General features: G+C 40.5%; 1 protein-coding gene across 1 annotated transcript in view; it reads left to right on the top strand.

Annotated features, from left to right (window-relative positions):
• chst6 (carbohydrate sulfotransferase 6) overlaps positions 1 to 18,472 on the top strand; it is a 74,412-nt gene extending 55,940 nt beyond the window's left edge. The window contains exon 2 of the mRNA XM_061919984.1: positions 16,175 to 18,472. Coding sequence (XP_061775968.1) covers positions 16,221 to 17,426 — 1,206 coding nt within the window. The 5' untranslated portion in view covers positions 16,175 to 16,220 and the 3' untranslated portion in view covers positions 17,427 to 18,472. The remainder of the gene's footprint in view (positions 1 to 16,174) is intronic.
• Positions 18,473 to 21,855: the final 3,383 nt, after the last annotated feature.

The raw sequence follows: 21,855 nt of genomic DNA, 5'->3' as shown, positions 1-21,855 counted from the left end.
AGTGCCAATCCCACTTCGCACTCATTATATTGTATGCTCTTTCATGGTTTATTGCTCATGCTTAAAATCCGTCACACTGGTTCCTTGTTATTTTTATTTCATACAAGTGTTTGATCAAAAAGTAAATATACTCAATAAATAGAAGTAAAAACTAACATCAGTTAAATGATTTGGATTTTGTCTTCAAAGTCCTCCTGTGTCCAAGGGATTATTTATAGAATTTTTAAACATTAACAAACACCACAAAAACATTTAAGGGGGGAAAATTACAAAGTCCATCTAATTATTTTAGTATTGATCATACTCTGATACCACACTCAGTATCAACACTTCTGTTTTTTTCTACACTTTGTTCTCTGTAACAGAACAGTGTAAAAATCAATAAGTAAACAAATGAGGTATACCATAAGTAAGTAAACAAATATTAAATATAACTCCATAGTGTATATGTATTACATGATAAATATTAGACATATAAACAATGTACACAATAAATTAAGTACCGTAGTTTGATTCAGTTAGATTTCTTTTTAAAGGTTTAACATTTTAACATAATTATTTTTGTTTGTACTTTAACACTTGAACAGTTTCTTAAACTGAATCATATTAGTGATTTGTTTTATTTCCTTGCTTAATCCATTCCATAATATAATTCCACATACTGATATGCTAAAGGTACTAAGTTTTATACGTGCATACAAATGTTTTAAATGAGATTGTCCTTTAAGGCGGTGGTTCTCAATCTTTTTTCAGTGATGTACCCCCTGTGAACATTATTTTAAATCAAGTACTCCCTAATTAGAGCAAAGCATTTTTGGTTGAAAAAAAAGAGATACAGAAGTATAACCCAGCACTATGTCATTAGTTTCTGATTTATTAAATTGTATAACAGTGCAAAATATTGCTCATTTGTAGTGGTCTTTCTTGAACTATTTGGAAATAAAGATATAAAAATAACTAAAAACGTGTTGAAAAATAAACAAGTGATTCAATTATAAATAAAGATTTCTACACATATAAGTAATCATCAACTTAAAGTGCCCTCTTTGGGGATTGTAATAGAGATCCATCTGGATTCATTAACTTAATTCTAAACATTTCTTCACAAAAAAATACATCTTCGTCATCAATATTTATGGAACATGTCCACAAAAAAATCTAGCTGTAAATGTTGTAAGCATTTCACCAATCTCAAGCACTCTGCAAATTATACGTAATTTCCATTGTGCGCAACCAATTTGCATATCGCAAGACGAGATTTAAGACGACATTTTGTGGATGGTTTAGTCAGTGACCCTACATTATTATATTTTATAAATAGTAAACCAAGTTGTGGTAGTAGTTTAGTCGTGGATCTACACTGTATAGTGGTTAGGATTCGGGTTAGGGTTAGGGTTAGGGTTGGACTGATTTGAGGGCAATACTCAGTTATATTGTCCCGACTACAAGTGAATAGATCTACAAAAGTATTTAATAAATTATTTTGACACCAAAAACATGTATTTGTGCCCATTTATTTGCAAAATGTGCACCACACATTACTCAAATATATAGCTAGAAGCAATTTGCAAAAAGATTGCGCATTATACAAATTTGCAAAATGCTTCCTCCCACTTCCAAAAGACATGCACCTGGGGATAGCTTGATTGGCAACACTAGTGTGTGAATGTGAGTGTGAATGTTGTCTGTCTATCTGTGTTGGCCCTGTGATGAGGTGGCGACTTGTCCAGGGTGTACCCCGCCTTCCGCCCGATTGTAGCTGAGATAGGCGCCAGCGCCCCCCGCCACCCCTAAAGGGAATAAGCGGTAGAAAATGGATGGATGGATGGGTTGCGCATTTTGCAAATTGCTCACATTGGTACTGTCCCTACAACATCAACACTGAATATTGCATTGTTGCATTTCTTTTGACAGTTTATGAACTTACATTCATATTTTGTTGAAGTAGTATTCAATAAATATATTTATGAAGGATTTTTGAATTGTTGCTATTTTTTGAATATTTAAAAAAAAATCTCACGTACCCCTTGGCATACCTTCAAGTACCCCCAGGGGTACGTGTACCCCCTTTTCCGAACCACTGCTTTAAAGTTATATTGCTCATCTTTTTTTGAGAAGAATTGTTGTACATTCTTTGTTAGCAGGTTCTAGTTTGCTTTGTTGATAATTTTTGCTGTTTTATAAATGCACCAAATTGTTGAATTTCAATATTTTTGATTTAATAAATATAGTGTATATATTCTCTATATCCAACATTATGTATTGCTCAAATTGATTGTTAATGAATGAAGTGCACATTTGTAGTTATTTTCCCCACATTTCTGCACAATAACTCAGATATGCTAACACTAGCAAGCAGTAAAGAATGTGAAGTGATTTTTGGTCCACTCCAGAACATATTTTGCTGTATTCATTATTGACGTGTTTCTTGTTACTTTATGTTGTAAATTTTTACATGAGGTTTCCGGTTCATTTTATCATCTACTATTACACACACTTTTTTATTTTATTTTACTCTCTCAATATCCACTCTATTTGTGTTTGATTTTCTCTCCTACTGTTACCAAATAACATTATTTTTGTGTTACTGAGATTAAAAAATAGTCAGTTTTTTTCAAACCATCTTTTTAATTTGTTTATTTCTTCTGTCATTATTTGTATTAGCTTCTGTGTGTGCTCTCCTGAACAAAACAGTTGTATCATCCGCAAATAATACTACTAACTTTAAGTTCTTTGTAACTTTACAAGTGTCTTTTTTTATAAAGATTTAAAAATGTTGGTCCGAGTATTGATCCTTGACATAAGCAACAAGATATGTTTAGCTCTGTGGAAGTGTGTTTGCCTATCTTCCCGTATTGCTTCCTGTTGGTTAAGAAGCTTCTAACCGAGTTCTAGACTGACCCTCTGATTCCATACCTTTCTAATTTCTTTATTAAGATGCTGTGATTGTGTTTTAGCAAGTTGGACATTTATTCCGTATTTTGTTTATAGTCATATCAAATAAAGATGCATTAAATAGACAAATGCAACTTGAATTACAACATTATATTTTTTAACATACCAAACAGTGTCATTTCTCTCAATATCTCATCGACTGAATTATTCAACCCCTTGAAGATCATAACCCCTAAGAACAGAATTTGAATAAGGTCTTTTCAATCAGGTGTTGAAAAGCACTTGTAGATGTGATTAGAACCATAACGAGCAACAATTGAACTGATTGAAAAAGACTGTGACGCTCGGCTTCTTGTAGATGGTCAATGGTGTATTTGCAACATGGTGAAGTCCAGGGAGTGGTCAAAGAAGTCAAGAGAGGAGGTCATTTCTCTTCATAAGAAAGTATATGGATATAAGAAAATAGGAAAGACATTACACATTCCAAGAAACACAGTTGGGAGCATAATTTGCAAGTTTTAAAGCTAAAGGCACAGTCAAATTATTTTGTTAAATCCATAAACACTGCAGCAGCACATTTTTTTTTACTATCTATTGCATTTATGATCTCTTCCGTTATTTCAATTAGTGCCATTGATGTTGAGATGTTGGCTCTGTTTCCGTATTGGTTCTCTGTGAGTGTTTTAGTTTTTATTGACACATTTTTCCAATGTGTTGTTAAACAATTTATCAATAATTTAAAACAAATGTGGACGTAGGAGTAGTTTGTAAACTGGTGTTTGTCTCCAGTCTTCTAAATTGGTACAACCTATGCTATTTTCATTTTGTCTGGGAATTTTGAAATCATAGGTTGCTGATACAAGTTAAAGGTTCTAAAAAATCTCTTCAATAACTCAACTGACTCGGGGTATGGAATAAAAAAAAAAAATCCATATATTTAAGAAATAGCACGGGCTTGGAAGTACAAACCTTGGCTCCTGATGGTCCGCTAGCTGACAGAGGAGAACTGCCCTTATTTGGGAATGTTGCCTATTGTTTACAATTATTATGAGAGACGAGTAGACATAGGGATGATGTTTGATAAGAAATTATGGCGTTCGAGCCCATTATCGAAACCTTATCGAACCGATTCGTTATCGATTCTCTTATCGAATCCAGATAGGTTGTTGTATATAGAAAAAAACACACAATATTTGGTTTAACAAAAATTCACTTTTACTTTATCAGAGAAAAAATAATAATATAAATAAATATTGTCTGTTACCCCCCTGAAATAATAAAGTAAATAAATATTGACTGTTGTTACCCAAAGTATATTAAGTGGGAATTTTCAGAAAAACAAATATATATATAGTAACACAAAAACAACCTGTCTCTGTGATCACTATAAGTGTATAAATAATAATAGTGTTAAATAAAATCAGTCCTTTGGGAACAAAACTAGAAATAATCAGAGGTGGGTAGAGTAACCAGAAATTGTACTCAAGTAAGAGTACTGTTACTTTAGAGATTTATTACACAAGTAAAAGTAAGGAGTAGTCACCCAAATATTTACTTGAGTAAAAGTAAAAAGTATGTTGTGAAAAAACTACTCAAGTTCTGAGTAACTGATGAGTAACCTGTTTGTTTAATGATTACGGCAACAAGTAATGCACAAAAACATAAAAATAGCAATGAGCAAATTTGGAGCCAGGAATATCTCTTAAGCAACTAAAACAATAATATATATTAAATAATAATACATTAAAATAAAAACAATTAAGGCACATTGAGCTACAATAACTTAATAGCACCATAGGCTTAGTAGGCATTCCATTGATTGATTGAAACTTGCATTAATATATTGCACAGTACAGTACATATTCCCTACAATTGACCACTAAATGGTAACACCCCAATAAGTTTTTCAACGTTAATCAATTACTTAATTAATGACCAAGTCGAGATGATCTACCTGATATATACATATACATACACAGTGTATGTATGTATATATATATATATATATATATATATATATATATATACATATACATACACATATATCATATATATATATATATATACATTTATATAGACAGTATATAATTTATATGTATTTATTTTGCCGTTTTTGTTCACGTTATAAAGGTTTTTTAATGAATATACGTGCATGTTTAACACATTGATTCCTATCTTTCATGAAGACAAGAATATAAGTTGGTGTATTACCTGATTCTGATGACTTGCATTGATTGGAATCAGACCGTATAGTGCTGATAATGTCCATGTTTTCAAATGGAGGAGAAAAAAAGTTCCTCCTTTCTGTCTAATACCACATGAAAGTCGTTGGTTTTTGGCATCTTATTTGTCCAGCTTCCATATTCGTTTTTATACACTTTACGAGAAATACATTGGCGGCAAACTCCGTAGCTTGCTAGCTTGTTTGCGCTGGCTTTCAGAGACTCTTATTTTGTTAGCGCAGGCGCAATGGAGCGGCACTTTTATTGTGAAGACAGGAACTGTGCGATCAGTCTTTAGGCTTAGGACGGGAAGTACGGCTGAAATAAAAAGTGTCTTTTTTCCTTTACACTTTTGATTGATTGTTTGAAATTTTTATTAGTAGATTGCACAGTATAGTACGTATTCCATACAATTGACCACTAAATGGTAACACCCCATTAAGTTTTTCAACTTGTTTAAGTCGGGTTGAACGTGAGACGGTCATGTGACCGCCTGGCTCTGTTTGATTGGTCCAACGTCACCAGTGACTGCATGTGATTGGTGAAACGCAGGCATGCGCAGGTCTTACTTTGAATGTGCGTCTAACAAAACCAAAACAAACATTAACAGATCGATTAAAAAAAAAGTAGCGAGTGACGAGCTGATTGTAGATAAATGGAGCGGAGTATAAGTAGCGTTTCTTCTCTATAAATATGCTCAAGTTAAAGTAAAAGTATGTAGCATAAAAACTACTCTTAGAAGTACAATTTATCCCAAAAGTTACTCAAGTAGATGTAACTGAGTAAATGTAGCGCGTTCCTACCCACCTCTGGAAATAATACAGCTCTCCAAAAAGTGCACTTCTGCTCCTATTGGAACATACTAACTACACACACTGTGACACTAAGAACGCCAGTCATCAATCAGCAATTCTTCTTCCGAAAAATTAGCATGTGTGCTTTTTCGGGATCAAGTCTGACCCTCTCTTCGCTAATCGTGTCGCCAGCGGTGGAAAAAACACGTTCACTTGGCGTGGAACTAGCTTGGACACACAGATAGGTTTGACGACATCCTCCTCCGGTCTGTATCTAAACCAGGGGTCGGGAACATTTTTGGCTGAGAGAGCCATGAAAGCCAAATATTTCAAAATGTATTTCCGTGAGAGCCATATAATATTTTTTAACACTGAATTAGGGCTGGGCGATATATCGATATAAACGATATATCGCGGGTTTGTCTCTGTGAGATATAGAAAATGACTATATTGGAATATTCGAATATACGTTCTCACGCAGTTGCTTTTAGCTGCGGGCATTACAATACAGGCGTTTCTCACTCCTTTTCGTCTCTCCTTCTCACAGAGAAGTAAAACAAGCCCACCTTCTTACATACGTCACATACTGTCGCGCGTGTAGCGTCATATGCTCTCGCCGAGCAGAGAGGTAGCAGCATGGCTAACGTTAGCTGAGGCCGGTGGCGCAAGCGAGTTGAGTGACATTACAAGAGAGAGAAGGTGCGAAACTGATCACAAATGGAAGAAGAACAATTAATGCCCAAAAAACAGCAGGAGGTCCATCATCTGGCGGTGGTTTGGCTTCAAGCGGGAAGATATTCAGCAGACAACAGCAATATGCAAAGTATGCAACAGAAGTGTTACTACAGAATGTAGCAGCACTATTAATTTGTTCTTTCATTTAAAAAGTCACCCGCGAGAGAATGAAGAGTATTTAATAAATACAGTTTTGGTCAATTGACGTAGTTGTGGGGCTTCACAGTGGAAGAGGAGTTACTGCGTCTGCCTCACGATACAAAGGTCCTGAGTAGTCAGGGTTCAATCTCGGGCTTGGGATCTTTCTGTGTGGAGTTTGCATGTCCTCCCCGTGTATGCGTGGGTTCCCTCCGGGTACTCCGGCTTCCTCCCACTTCCAAAGACATGCACCTGGGGATAAGTTAATTGGCAACACTAAATTGGCCCTAGTGTGTGAATGTGAGTGTAAATGTTGTCTATCTGTGTTGGCCCTGTGATGAGATGGCGACTTGTCCAGGGTGTACCCCGCCTTCCGCCCGATTGTAGCTGAGATATGGACCAGTGCCCCCCGCAACCCCAAAAAGGGGAAAAAGCGGTAGAAATGGATGGAGGGATGGACTCAGTTGTGATTTCCCTCTGTGCATGAAAGTTTAAAAGTAGCATATATTAATGCAGTATGAAGAAGAATCCTTTAATATAGACACATAGAATCATCATACTGCTGTGATTATATGCATCAAGTGTTCATTCAAGGCTAAGGACAAATATCGAGAGATATATCGTATATATACATAAAAATATTGCGATATTAATAAAAGCCAATATGGCCCCAGCCCTACACAGAATACAACTAAAGGCGTGCATTTTCAAGACCAACATTTTGAGAGTATAATAAGTCTCTTATTCTTTTTTAATAACAATGTTATTCTAAAGTTAACCAATAATAGCTATAATACTTCTTACCATTAATGCGACATCTTGAACAGGTGCGATAGTAAACGGATGGTTGGATTAAAATGCAAGAGAATGTTTTATAATTTGAACGTTAATTTTAACACTGTGATTACCAGCGGAATTATTAATTACTCATCGTTTTAAGCAATGTCAGCTAAGATATATCTGAGAGCCAGATGCAGTCATCAAAAGAGCCACATCTGGCTCTAGAGCCATAGGTTCCCTACCCCTGATCTAAACCTGGGGTCCATGAGTGTGGCCTCCTCCAGGAATGACTGCACTGTACTTGTCCAGGAGGGAAAATGAGGGACAGACAGCATAGAATTAGGGGGACGACTAGGGTGTCTATTATTAAAGGCCTACTGAAATGAAATGTTCTTATTTAAACAGGGATAGCAGGTCCATTCTATGTGTCATACTTGATCATTTCGCGATATTGCCATATTTTTGTTGAAAGGATTTGTTGAAAGTTTGCAACTTTTGGTGCTGATAAAAAAGCCTTGCCTTTACCGGAAGTCGCAGACGATAACGTCACAAGGGTGAGGGCTCCTCACGTTCTCACATTGTTTATAATGGGAGCCTCCAGCAGCAAGAGGTATACGGACTGAGAAAACAATGTTTTCCCCATTAATTTGAGTAAGGATGAAAGATTCGTGGATGATGATATTGATAGCGAAGGACTAGAAAAAAAAAAAAGGCGATTGCATTGGGACGGATTCTGATGTTTTTAGACACATTTACTAGGATAATTCTGTGAATACTCTTATCTTTCTATTGTGTTGCTAGTGTTTTAGTGAGATTAAATAGTACCTGATAGTCCGAGGGGTTTGTCCATGGGTGTCTTGAGGCCAGTGTCTGAGGGAAGTCGACGGCAGATACAAGGACGGCGCAAACTCCACAGATCTCCGGTAAGAGGCGACTTTTAAACACAATTTTCTCAAGAAACCTGCTGGTCGACAAGTGGTCGGGAACCGTGTTCGCTTACCGCTCTGATCCATAGTAAAGCTTCACCTCCGGGAATTTTAAACAAGGAATCACTGTGTGTTTGTGTGGCTAAAGGCTAAAGCTTCCCAACTCCATCTTTCTACTTTGACTCCTCCATTATTAATTGAACAAATTGCAAAAGATTCAGCAACACAGATGTCCAGAATACTGTTTAATTGCGCGATGAAAACGACTTTTAGCTGCAAGTGGTGCTGTGCTAGTACCTTTTTAGGTGAGCAAAAGTATTGGAACATATAAACTTAAAATAGATTAAAGTGAATAAGACTTTGCTTTCAATAACTACATCAAGCCTGTGAGCCTTTGACATCACCAAACTTTTGCATTCTTCTTTTGTGATGCTTTTCCAGGCTTTCACCGCAGCCTCTTTCAGTTGTTGTTTGTTTTTTGGGGGTTACTCCCTTCAGTCTCCTCTCCAGCAGGTAAAATGCATGCTCTATTGGCTTTAAGTCTGGAGATTGACTTGGCCAGTCTAAAACCTTCCACTTCTTGCCCTTGATCAACTCCTTTGTTGTTTTGGTCGTTATCTTGTTGCACGATGAAGGATGTCCCAATCAGTTTGGTTGCCTCTTTCTTTAAATTAGAAGAAAAAAAAGTTTCTCTAGTCTTCTGAGTTCTATTTGCTGCTGCCATCATGTGGTATATCATCAATAAAGATGACGTCCCAGAAGAAGGCATGCAAGCCCAAGCCATGACTTTATGATTCACAGATCAACTTGTATGTTTGGCATCATGAGCAGATCCTTTCTTTCTCCAAACCTTCGCCTTTCCATCGCTTTGTCTCGTCATCTATCACATAAAACTTGTTTCCAGCATTTTTGAGGCTCATCTCTGTACCATTTGGCAAATTCTAGCCTGGCCTTTCCGTTCTTCTTGCTAATGAGTGGTTTGCATCTTCTGGTGTAGCCTCTGTACTTCTGTTCATGAAGTCTTCTGCCAACATTAGATTGTGATACCTTCACTTTTGCCCTCGGGAGGTCATTGCTGATGTCACTAGCAGTTGCTCTTTATATCTCTCACAATGTTTCTGAAAGGGATAAGCGGTACAAAATGGATGGATGGATGTTTCTGTCATCAACTCCTGATGTTTTCCTTGGTCTATCCGTCACACATCTGTTGCTTAGTACACAAAGGGTTTCTTTCTTCCTCAGAACATTCCAAATGGTTGTCCATCTTCTCTCAGATTCACAATTGCTTCTTTTTCACCCACTGACAGCTCTCTGGTTTTCATGTTGGTTCCACCTGTAAATTCAGTCTGCACAGGCAAAACCTATCCTACCCAATCTGAAACTGAGCTCAGACATTCAGTGCTATTCATTGTTTGAATAATCAATGTAATTTGGAGACGTATGGGCAACAAAACACACCTGTCAGTCACATGTTCCAATACTTTTGCTTGCCTGAATAATGGGTAGGTTCAAACAAAAGGTGCTCTCTTCTAAGTTGTGTATCAGATCCAGATGTAAATACTTGGAAATGAAAGCTGAAATGTTGATCTCTTGTCCCATATTCATCTTTTGATGTCAAACCCAAATGTTTTCAGTCTACAACAAAAATAAACGATTTGGACTCACTGTTCCAATTAGAGATGCGCGGATTGGCAATTATATCATCCGCAACCGCATCACTAAAGTCATCATCCACCCGCCATCCACCCGAACCAACATCTTATCAAAACCGCAACCGCCCGCCACCCGCCCGTTGTTATATAACAGGGGTCGGCAACCTTTACCACTTAAAGAGCTGTTTTGACCCGTTTCACAGAGTAAAGAAAGCAATGGGAGCCGCAAACATTCTCGCCAATATTTGCTGGTGCTCATCCAGATAACAATAATAAGGGCGTGCTATGAAGCCATTGCCTTTGATGCCTTCTACAACATGTACAAACTGCTTGCCAGTCCAGCAACAAGTTGTATGTGGCTTCCGCAGATACACGTACAAGATTGAAAGGGATACTGGGTGATACAGAGTACACTGATGGTTGTGATATAAACAACTTTAACACTCTTACTAATATGTGCCACACTGTGAAGCCACACCAAACAAGAATGACAAACACATTTCGGGAGAACATCCTCACAGTACCAGAACACAACAACTACCCAGAATCCTTTGCATCCATGACTATGGCTATATTATACACGCGCCCCCAACCCCGCCCACCTTACCGACGCAGGGGGGGGGGGGGGGGGATTTGGTGCTAGCGGGGTGTATAATATAGTCAGGAAGTGTCATGGATGCAAAGGATTCTGGGTATGTTTGTGTTGCGTTTATGTTGTGTTACTGTGAGGATGTTCTCCCGAAATGTGTTTGTCATTTTTGTTTGGTGTGGCTTCACGGTGTGGCGCATATTAGTAAGAGTATTACAGTTGTTTATATCACAACCATCAGTGTACTCTGTATCACCCAGTATTCCCTTCAATCTTGTACGTGTGTCTGCGGAAGCCACATACAACATGTTGTAGAAGGCGTCAAAGGCAATGGCTTTATAACACGCCCTTATTCTTGTTATTTGGGTGACCGCCAGCAGATATACGTGAGAATATTTGCGGCTCCTAATGTCTTCTTTCCTTTATGAAACGGGTCAAAATGGCTCTTCGAGTGGTAAAGGTTGCCAATCCCTGAACTGTGTATTAAATCATTCCGAATGATTCAACCGCCACCCACCCGAATCAATTTAAAATCTATTTTTTTGTCATGTCACCCACCCGACCCGCGGATGAGACCGCAAACCGCGCATCTCTAGTTCCAATACTTTTGGAGGGCACTGTATATCAAACAAACCTTTAATAAAGTGATTACTTCAAACTCGCGTGTTTTTTGGAGTGCGTGCCACTTTTCTTGTCTTTCGTACAGTCTTACACTCTTCTTTCCACCTTTCTAAATAAATTTTTTTTTTTTTTTAAATTTGATCATTTTCGCGATTTGAATGGTTCGTAGAGCCGCAAACAACGCACGCATTTGTCGTGTTTCTTCGAGACAGGCTAAATGGCGCCTAGTACCCAGTTGAGAACAGACGCTGGCTTGACCAACACGCATATTTAATGAGCAGGACGTGATGTCATATAAATCCAAGCAACCTGTCCAGCGCCCCTGGAAAATAAAACATCATATTGCATTTGAAGTTTAAACACAGTGTACACCATCTGTAAAAAAAAAAAAAAAAGACCCTTCCAGAAAACTATCAAATGTTTTCTGATCAATTGAGACACCTGCAAACATTCAAAGGAACATAATGCTACTCTGTATTAACTATGAAATATCAAAATGAACATCATTGTCCCGACTGTTTGAGTGGAAGAGAAGAAGAGTGCGACCACAGCAGAAGGGCGTGTGTTTGAACATCCTGGTAACCGTCAAAACATTCAATGTATCTGGACCGTGCCATTTGAACTAGGTGACTATTTAATATAAAATCCATACATACTGTAGAATCTATCAATGATTCCATTTTATTTTTGACAGTTAAAGGCCTACTGAAATGAGATTTTCTTATTTAAACGGGGATAGCAGGTCCATTCTATGTGTCATACTTGATCATTTTGCAATATTGCCATATTTTTGCTGAAAGGATTTAGTAGCGAACATCGATGATACATTTTTCAACTTTTGGTCGCTAATAAAAAAGCCTAGCCTGTAGCGGAAGTAGCAGACGATGTGCGCGTGACGTCACTGGTTGTAGGACTCCTCACATTGTCTATAATGTGAGCCTCCAGCAGCAAGAGCTATTCGGACCGAGAAAGCAACAATTTCCCCATTAATTTGAGCAAAGATGAAAGATTAGTGGATGAGGAAATTTAGAGTAAAGGACTAGAAAAAAAAAGAGGCGATTGCAGTGTGAGCGATTCAGATGTTTTTAGACACATTTACTAGGACAATTCTGGGAAATCCCTTATCTGCCTATTGTGTTGCTAGTATTTTACTGAGTTAAATAGTACCTGATATTCGGAGGGGTGTGGCCACGGGTGTGTTGACGCCAGTCTCTCTGAGGGAAGTCACGAAGCTGCAGCAGGAAAGAAGCTCTGCTGATCTCTGGTAAGAGGCGACTTATTACCACAATTTTCTTACCGAAAACTGCCGGTCAACATGTAGTCGGGATCTATGTTTCCTTGACCGCTCTGATTAATAGTAAAGATTCACCTCTGGGAATTTTAAACAAGGAAACACCGTGTGTTTGTGTGGCTAAAGGCTAAAAGCTTCCCACCTCCATGTTTCTACTTTGACTTCTCCATTATTAAATGAACACATTTCAAAAGATTCAGCAACACAGATGTCCAAAATACTGTGTAATTGCGTGATGAAAAGAGACAACTTTAAGCCGTAAGTGGTGCTGGGCCAATATGTCCCCTCCAACCAATAACGTCACAAACATGCGTCATCATTCCGCAACGTTTTCAACAGGAAACTCTGCGGGAAATTTAAAATTGCAATTTAGTAAACTAAAAAGGCCGTATGGCATGTGTTGCAATGTTAATATTTCATCATTGATATATAAACTATCGGACTGCGTGGTCGGTAGTAGTGGGTTTAATAGGCCTCTAATGTTAAACTGTCAGACACTAAAACACACACACACACTAAAACGCACAAACGGCTATCAAAAGACCCTCTGGCGTGTCACAGCTTCCCAAACATTTCTACTAAACACAACTCCTAACATCAGTATGAACATCAATATTCAGGGTGGTTATAACATCAAGTAAATAAGATTATTATCCCCATCCAGCTAGGAAGAAGAAGCTGTTGTGTTGTGCTTACACACTTGACAAGCACCTTTTCAAATTTAAAATACTATATTTTTCATTGACTTCAATGATATTAACAAGTGTTAGTAAAACTTAGTGTTCAATTATTTTATTTATTCCTAGAAAAAAGACGTCATGGCAAAGTCCGCCTCATTATTAATGAACCTGCCTTCATACACAATTTAAACACTTTTGCCTAACTTAAGCTGCGTGGGCGTGTCCACAGGCTAGTTGAGAGAATACGACTAAGAGAAACATGTCAAATGTTCTATTTTGGTTTCATCTGACCACATGACATTCTCCCAATCCTCTGCTGTATCATCCATTTATCCATTTTGGTATTGTGACCGACTTCCCGCCATCACCGTGTGGGTTGCGAGGACACTTGACACACGACGCATCATAACAGGTTTGATTCAGATTTATTTCCTCATTAAATCTGTCTTCTAGCCAGTCGGGTGCGCCCATTTCTAGTGCGCCGGCACTGCCGTTGGTCATGCCGCTTTTCAGTGCGTATGTTCTGCCTGCTTTTCTCCGTTGCACGCCTTTCGGCGTCCGGTGCTTGCGTCCGCTGCGGGGGTTCGTCATCTCTCTCTGGGTCGATCGTTGTGCTCGTGGTCTGGTTGCCGTGGTTTCCTCGCCTACTACTCGGCCTCGATCGTGCCCCCTTCGCCTCTCTTTTGATCTAGCAGCAGATGGAGAGATTGTGAGCAGGTGTGTGTTGTACGCACCTGACTCAAATTGCCGCTCTCGCGCGTCACGCCTCTCCTCGCCGCCGCTTGCCACGCCTCCTGGCCTCCATCTTGGCCAGGAAGCGGGGCAAGATGGAGGCTGTGAAGCCACACCAAACAAGAATGACAAACACATTTCGGGACAACATCCTCACAGTAACACAACATAAACGCAACACAACAGATGCCCAGAATCCTTTGCATCCATGAGACTTCCTGACTATTTTATACACCCCGCTAGCAGCAATTCCCCCCCGTGCATCGGTAAGGTGGGCGGGGTTGTGGGCGCGGGGGTGTAAAATATATTCCGGGCGTGTCACGGATGCAAAGGATTCTGGGTATTTGTTGTGTTGCGTTTATGTTGTTACTGTGAGGATGTTCTCTCTAAATGTTTTTGTCATTCTTGTTTGGTGTGGATTCACAGCGTGGCGCATGATAGTAAGAGAGTTAAAATTGTTTATATCACAACCATCAGTGTATTCTGTATCACCCAGTATGCCTTTCAATCTTGTACGTGTGATTGCAGAAGTGACATATAACATGTTGCCGGACTAACAATCGGTCTGTACATGTTGTTGAAGATGTCAAAGGAAACGGCTCAACAGGATCAACACCATTGGATATTCGGGAGAACGTTAGCGACTCCCATTGTCTTTTTTACTCTGTGAAACGGGTTTAAATATCTCTTTAAGTGGTAAATGTGGCCTATCTCTGATGTACTTCAACGGGCGGGTGGCGGGCGGTTGCCGTTCTGATAAAATGTTGGTTCGGGTGGACGGCGGGTGGATGACGACTTAGGTGATGCGGTTGCGGATGATATAATTGCCTATCCGCGCTTCTCTACCGGGCGTTTTTTTTTAAAAGCGTCAAATATCCGGCATTTTCAATTAGGGTTGCGTGTATTTGTTGGCTGAGTTCTTAACGTTTACTTTCAGAGCGTGCATATCACAACATACAAGATGCCGTCATGGCGACACACCACCCCCCTTTACCGGGCTACCGCGCATGCTCGTCACTCTTGTTGCATGCTGGGTAGTGTAGTCCTTTTATTCCCTGGCTCATAACATCACACTTGCTGTAAATATTGTTGCGGCTGGCTACGGGGTGTTAGCCAATGGCTTTGGTTGGGGGGCGGGACTTCCGGGGAAGTTAGGGAAGTGACGCTATTGACAGGAAGTGTTGGTTCGAGTTTTGCCGGGAAAAGGAAATAGACTTCTTGGTAAACACTAAGGTGAATGTAAGACTCCAGAGATTTAAGCGTTAAATATAAAATGTATGTATGCCCTGGCACACCATTATCATCATTTCATGACCCAAGCAAAACACTTTTATACTGAAATAAATACACCTACAACTTATTAAATAAAAACATAGGAAAAACTACAAGCAGCGGTAAAGTTTAGATCCATGAAGGAAAGAAGAAAGTGAATGAATTTTTATAACTGAATACATTTACATATGTATACACATTTGTTTTCTTTTTTTAATTATTTTTTTAAATTAATTAAATAACATTTATGACAACCTTTTTCCAAAACATGATGTAAAATGTGAGATACAACAGGATAATGAATACGTTTATCAGTTGTTTTCAAAACGCTTACAAAAAAGTGGGACCCCAAAAATGTACTGTGGGACCCCATTTTTATGACTTGATGGGGTCCCTGGGACTGAACAGGTTGTGTGCAGGATGGCTCATGCAGTGATTCTCATCCTCTCTCTCTCTCTCTCTCGCTCTCAACTGAAGTCTCCACACGTGAATAAATTAACATATTAATTAAACATGTGCTCATTGTTACGTGGAGTGAATACAGTAGCAAACAATTACCATACTAAGTAGTATGTGCGCTGCAGTCTTTGTTATGTAGACTTAAAACTCTTCAGCGTTTTTTTTTTTAATTGTTAAATTTTTACTGGGGCACTGCAGATCAATACTGGGGCACGTGCCCCAGTGAAATCCGTCTGGCGAAGCGGCTGGCATAACCCATTTATCCATCTAAAGATTATGGCAACTGAAGTCATGTTTCTTGTTTCTTTTCAGGGTTTTACATTTAGTTTAGATGAAAATTGCCTGTTGTTGAAGAAAGAAATAACTTCTCATGTATTGTCTTTGACAGAGAAAAGAAGACGACGCCCATCAGAATCAATTCCCAAAACTTGAGGATGCCCCTAAGAGTGAAAGCCAGCACTGTGGTTCTTCTGGTGATCCTGCAGGGGGCAGCGGTGCTCCTGTTCTGCGGTTGGTACGTCCAGCTCAGCGGCCCCTGCGGCTCCGACCCCACCGAGGGCAAAGTTCACGTGCTGCTGCTGTCGTCATGGAGGTCGGGTTCCTCCTTCGTGGGTCAGGTGTTCAATCAGCACCCTTCTGTGTTCTACCTCATGGAGCCTGCCTGGCACATCTGGACCCAACTCAAGCACGCCGGCGCCCGTGCGCTGCGGATGGCCGTGCGGGACCTGACCCGCAGCTTGTTCCAGTGCGACCTGTCGGTGATGGAGGCCTACATGCCGGAGGTTCCCAAAGTCTCCTTGTTCATGTGGAGTCACAGTCGGGCGCTGTGCTCGCCGCCCATCTGCCCGCTGACCGTGCGAGGAGCGTTAAGCAACCAGACTGAGTGTTATCGTTCGTGTGGCGGCAGAAGTCTCCAGGATGTGCAGGCGGCCTGCGCGTCCTACAGCCACGTGGTCTTGAAGGAGGTGCGCTTCTTTGAACTGGAGTCCCTCTACCCTCTCTTTCAGGACCCCAGCCTCGACCTTCGCATCATCCATCTGGTCCGGGATCCTCGGGCCGTGTTGCGGTCCAGAGAGGAGTCGGCCCCGTCTTTGACCGTCGACAACGCGCTGGTCTTGGAGCACAGGAACGTGGCAAAAGCCGACGTGCAGTTCCAAGTCATGCAGGAGGTCTGTGGCAGTCACCAGCGCATGCTGGAAAAAGCCCACCGCCAGCCGCCGCCCTTTCTGAAAGGCCGCTACAAAATGGTGCGTTACGAGGACGTGGCCCGAGACCCCCTGGCGGAGGTCAGCGCCATGTACGACTTTGTAGGCCTGGACATGACCACGCAGCTGAGGGAGTGGATTCACCAGCTGACCCACGGGAAAGGGAAAGGTTCCGGCCGGGAAGCCTTCCAGATCACGTCGAGAAACGCCGCCGAAGTGTCGCAGGCCTGGCGCAGCACGCTGACGCACAGCAAGGTCAAGCGCGTGCAGGAAGTGTGTCGGGGCGCCATGTCCATGATCGGGTATCGCACGGTCGACAGCGAGACAGAACAGAAGAGACTCGACGTGGATCTGTTGGTCCCACGAGAACCGTACCACTTCAGCTGGGTAACCGACACAACTGAGGGTCAAATCAATAAAGACAAAACTGCGTGACATCCGGAATCAACCTTTATGAATATTCTTCTTCTTGCAAATGTTGAGTAGCAACATTTTAACCTGACAATACTCCAACACATTCAAACATTCTCAAAATCAACATTTTTCCAGCACCCATGTAATTTCCTTTAACTGAAAACAGTCCTGCAAATCCCAAGAATTAACCTCATATTTGACATTTTCTAAGCACAAAGTTCGTCCAAAAAATTCCTATTACACACATGTTCAGCCCATTTAAAGCATTCCAGCATCAAAACATCAAAGACTATTCTTACAGTCTACAAATGTAAATGTTTCCCACTATTTACATTTTTGGCAGCACCCTAAAAATTAATGTGATTGATTCAAACCCCCAAAATTAATTTTATCCTCTAAAATGATCAGAATCATTTCAACATGAAAAAATCTACTTTCCATATTATTCCATTCAGGTTTTTCCCAGAATTCCAATTTTGCATCAAAAAACATTTCCTTACTTTTTATCCCAAAGAGCGAGAGTAAGGTTTGTGAAGGCGAGCTGAAGTGTTCGAATTTGCTCCGTTAATGTTGATAACGAAAGCATTGCATCACAAAGTATCTACTGTATGATTTTTGTCTGTTTAGTTTTCTTCAGGTACTCCAACTTGGTCTGAAGTTCAGACGTAGAAATGTTTTTCTTATTTCCAATCAAGAAAACAAGTGAATCAAAGTAACTTTTTTGTGAATTCATACTTGACTGTATTATGTTGGGTTATTATTATTATTGCTATATTATTGCAATGCGGAATATTCCTTAGAACAGATGCAATAAAACAGTTTCCATTCATGTAATATGTGAAAACTTTCCCTTCTTCCCCAAAACTCACAAAGTATGATAGTTGACTGTTTTTTATTGATGATGATGAGAATACTAAAATGTCTTCTCGACACTAACATTCTTCTATTTGTTTGCTCATCTGCTGCTTTGTCATTTACATGAAAGTTTTGTGCATTAATCTACAAAACCCAAAACCAGGGAAGTTGTCACGTTGTTTAATTTCGTAAATAAAAACATAAAACAATGATTTGCAAATCCTTTTCAACCTATATTCAATTGAATAGACTGCAAAGACAAGATACTTAACGTTCAAACTGGATACCTTAATTTTTTTCTTGCAATTAGCTCATTTGGAATTTGATGCCTTAAACATGTTTTAAAAAAGCTGGCAGGAGTGGCAAAAAGACTGAAAAAGTTGAGGAATGGCGGCACTGCATCAAAATGCGACATCTGTGGGTAAAGGATATCACCACATGGGCTCAGGAACAATTCAGAAAAACCACTGTTAGTAACTACAGTTTGTTGCTACATCTGTAAGTGCATGCTAAAACTCTACTATGCAAAGCGAAAGCCATTTATCAACTACATCCACAACCGCCGCCGGCTTCACTGGGCCCGAGCTCATCTAAGATGGACTGATGCAAAGTGGAAAAGTGTTCTGTGGTCCGACGAGTACACATTTACATTTTTTGGGGGGAAACTGTGGACGTCGTGTCTGTAACAAAGAGGAAAAGAACCGTTAGGATTGTTACAGTCGTAACAGGCATCTGTGATGGTATGGGGGTGTATTAGTATCCAAGGCATGGATAACTTACACATCTGTGAAGTCACCATTAATGCTGAAAGGTACATACAGGTTTTGGAGCAACATATGTTGCCATCCAAGCAACGTTATTATGGACGCCCCTGCTTATTTCAGCAAAACAATGCCAAGCCACATGGAACAACAGCGTGGATTCGTTGTAAAAGAGTGCGGGTACTAGACTGGCCTGCTTGTAGTCCAGACCTGTCTCCAATTGAAAATGCAACATAATATGAAGCCTAAATTACGGCAACGGAGACCCCGTACTGTTGGACAACATAAGTTTTACATCAAGCAAGAATGGGAAAGAATTCCACCTGAAAAGCTTCAAAAATGTGTCTCCTCAGTTCCCAAACGTTTACGGAGTGTTGTTAAAAGGAAAGGCCATGTAACAGAGGTAAAAATGCCCCTGTGACAACTTTTTTGCAATGTGTTGCTGCCATTAATTTCTAAGTTAATGATTATTTGCACACAAAAAAAAGTTTCTTAGTTCGAACGTTATATATCTTGTCTTTGCAGTCTATTCAAAACAAACCCCACACTTCTACAGGAACCTATAGATCATGGGTCTCAAACTCAATTCACCTGGGGGCCACTGGATGCAGAGTCTGGGTGAGGCCGGGCTGCAAGAAAAGAAAATATTGTAGTGTCCCTGAAGAGTTAGTGCTGCAAGGGGTTCTGGGTATTACTTCTGTCGCCTTTATGTTGTGTTAGGTGTGAATGTTCTCCTGAATTATGTTTGTCATTCTTGTTTGGTGTGGGTTCACAGTGTGGCGTATATTTGTAACAGTGTTAAAGTTGTCTATACAGCCACCCACAGTGTGACCTGTATGGCTGTTGACCAAGTATGCTTGCCTTCACTTGTGTGTCTGTAAAGCCGTAGATATGTGACTGGGCCGGCACGCAAAGGCAGTGCCTTTAAGGTTTATTGGCACTCTGTACTTTTCCCTACGTCCGTGTACCACTCCGCCCAGCGGCGTTTTAAAAAGGCATGCATTTTACTTTTTGAAACTGATACCGATAATTTCAGATATGACATTCTAAAGCATTTATCGGCCGATAATATCGGACTGCCGAAATTATCGGGCATCTCTACAAATAACGGTTTGAATTGGTCCAGGTTATCGGAGACTGTTATTACTGACGGACAGGTGTCATGGTTTGACTGCAACCGGGCATGTAAGAAAACCCTCGTCTCCATGGCAACGTCTCTGTCGCGTTCACTCATTTGATGCTTTTCCACTTATGCAGGGGTAGGCAACCCAGAACATTGAAAGAGCCATTTTGGAGCCAAACGACACAACGCTGTTAGGCGCCATCCATATAAAACTCACAGGCCGCAATAACATTAGACTTTCATATTAAGGTGGGGGCCGCAAAAAAAAAAGCCGCGTGTCTGAGACCCCTGCTATAGATCCAGAAACCAGAGGTGGAAAAGGGCCTAATGAGAGTGTCTCTGTCGTGATGCCCCGTGTAGGACACGCAAAATCCTCATATCAATAAAGCGGTCAGCACCACTTTACAATTGTGCAAGCAGTTTTAGTAAATCACACTAATAGTGCACGCTATTTTTTAAATTGCTCACGCTGTTTAGTGCGCGGTATTTGGATCTTAGTAAATCAGGCCCACACTGGAGCTAGCGACTAGAGATGCGCGGGTAGGCAATTATATCATCCGCAACCGCATCACTAAAGTCGTCATCCACCCGAACCAACATTTTTTGAGAACCGCAACCGCCCGCCACCCGCCCGTTGTTAAATATCCGGAGTCGGCGACCTTTACCACTATAAGAGCTGTTTTGACCCGTGTCGCAAAGTAAAGAAGGCAATGGGAGCCGCTAACGTTCTCGCGAATATCCGATGGTGCTCATTCAGATAACGGGAATAAGGGCGTGCCGTGAAGCATTGCCTCTGACACCTTCAACAACATGTATGAATTGTTTGCCAGTCCAGCAACATGCTGTATGCAGCTTCCGCAAACACACGTACAAGATTAAAAGGCATACTGGGTGATACAGAGTACATCAATGGTTGTGATGTAAACAATTTTAACACTCTTACTAATATGCGCCACGCTGTGAAGCCACGCCAAACACATTTCGGGAGAACATCCTCACAGTAACACAACATAAACGCAACGCAGCAAATACCCAGAATCCTTTGCATCCATGACACTTCCTGAATATATTTTACACCCCCGCGCCCCCAACCCTGCCCACCTTACCGACGCACGGGGGGTTGCGGGGTTTGCTGCTAGTGGGGTCTATAATATAGTCAGGAATTGTCATGGATGCAAAGGATTCTGGGTATTTGTTGTGTTGCGTTTATGTTGTGTTACTGTGAGGATGTTCTCCCGAAATGTGTTTGTCATTGTTGTTTGCTGTGGCTTCACTGCGTGGCGCAAATTAGTAAGAGTGTTACAATTGTTTATATCACAAACATTAGTGTACTCTGTATCACCCAGTATGCCTTGCAGTCGTGTGCGTGTGTCTGTGGAAGCCACACACAACATGTTACTGGACTTGCAAGTACATGTTTTGGAAGGTGTCAAAGGCAAAGGCTTCTTAGCACGCCCTAATACTTATTAAATGGGTGACTGCCAGCAGACATTCTTGAGAATGTTTATGTCAACTAATGTCTTCTTCGCTTTGTGACACGGGTCCAAAATGGCTCTTTGAACGGTAAAGTTTACCGATCTCTGAACCATGTATATCATACATTTCCAAATGGTTCAACCGCCATGCGCCCGAATCTAATTAAAATCTATTTTTTCGTCATGTCACCCGCCCGACCCGCGGTTTATCCGCGGTTTATCCGCGGACTCCGCGG

The sequence above is a fragment of the Nerophis ophidion genome, linkage group LG14 (genome assembly GCF_033978795.1).
Source record: "Nerophis ophidion isolate RoL-2023_Sa linkage group LG14, RoL_Noph_v1.0, whole genome shotgun sequence".
Classification (NCBI taxonomy): domain Eukaryota; kingdom Metazoa; phylum Chordata; class Actinopteri; order Syngnathiformes; family Syngnathidae; genus Nerophis; species Nerophis ophidion.
This window is presented reverse-complemented; position numbering and strand designations above follow the sequence as displayed.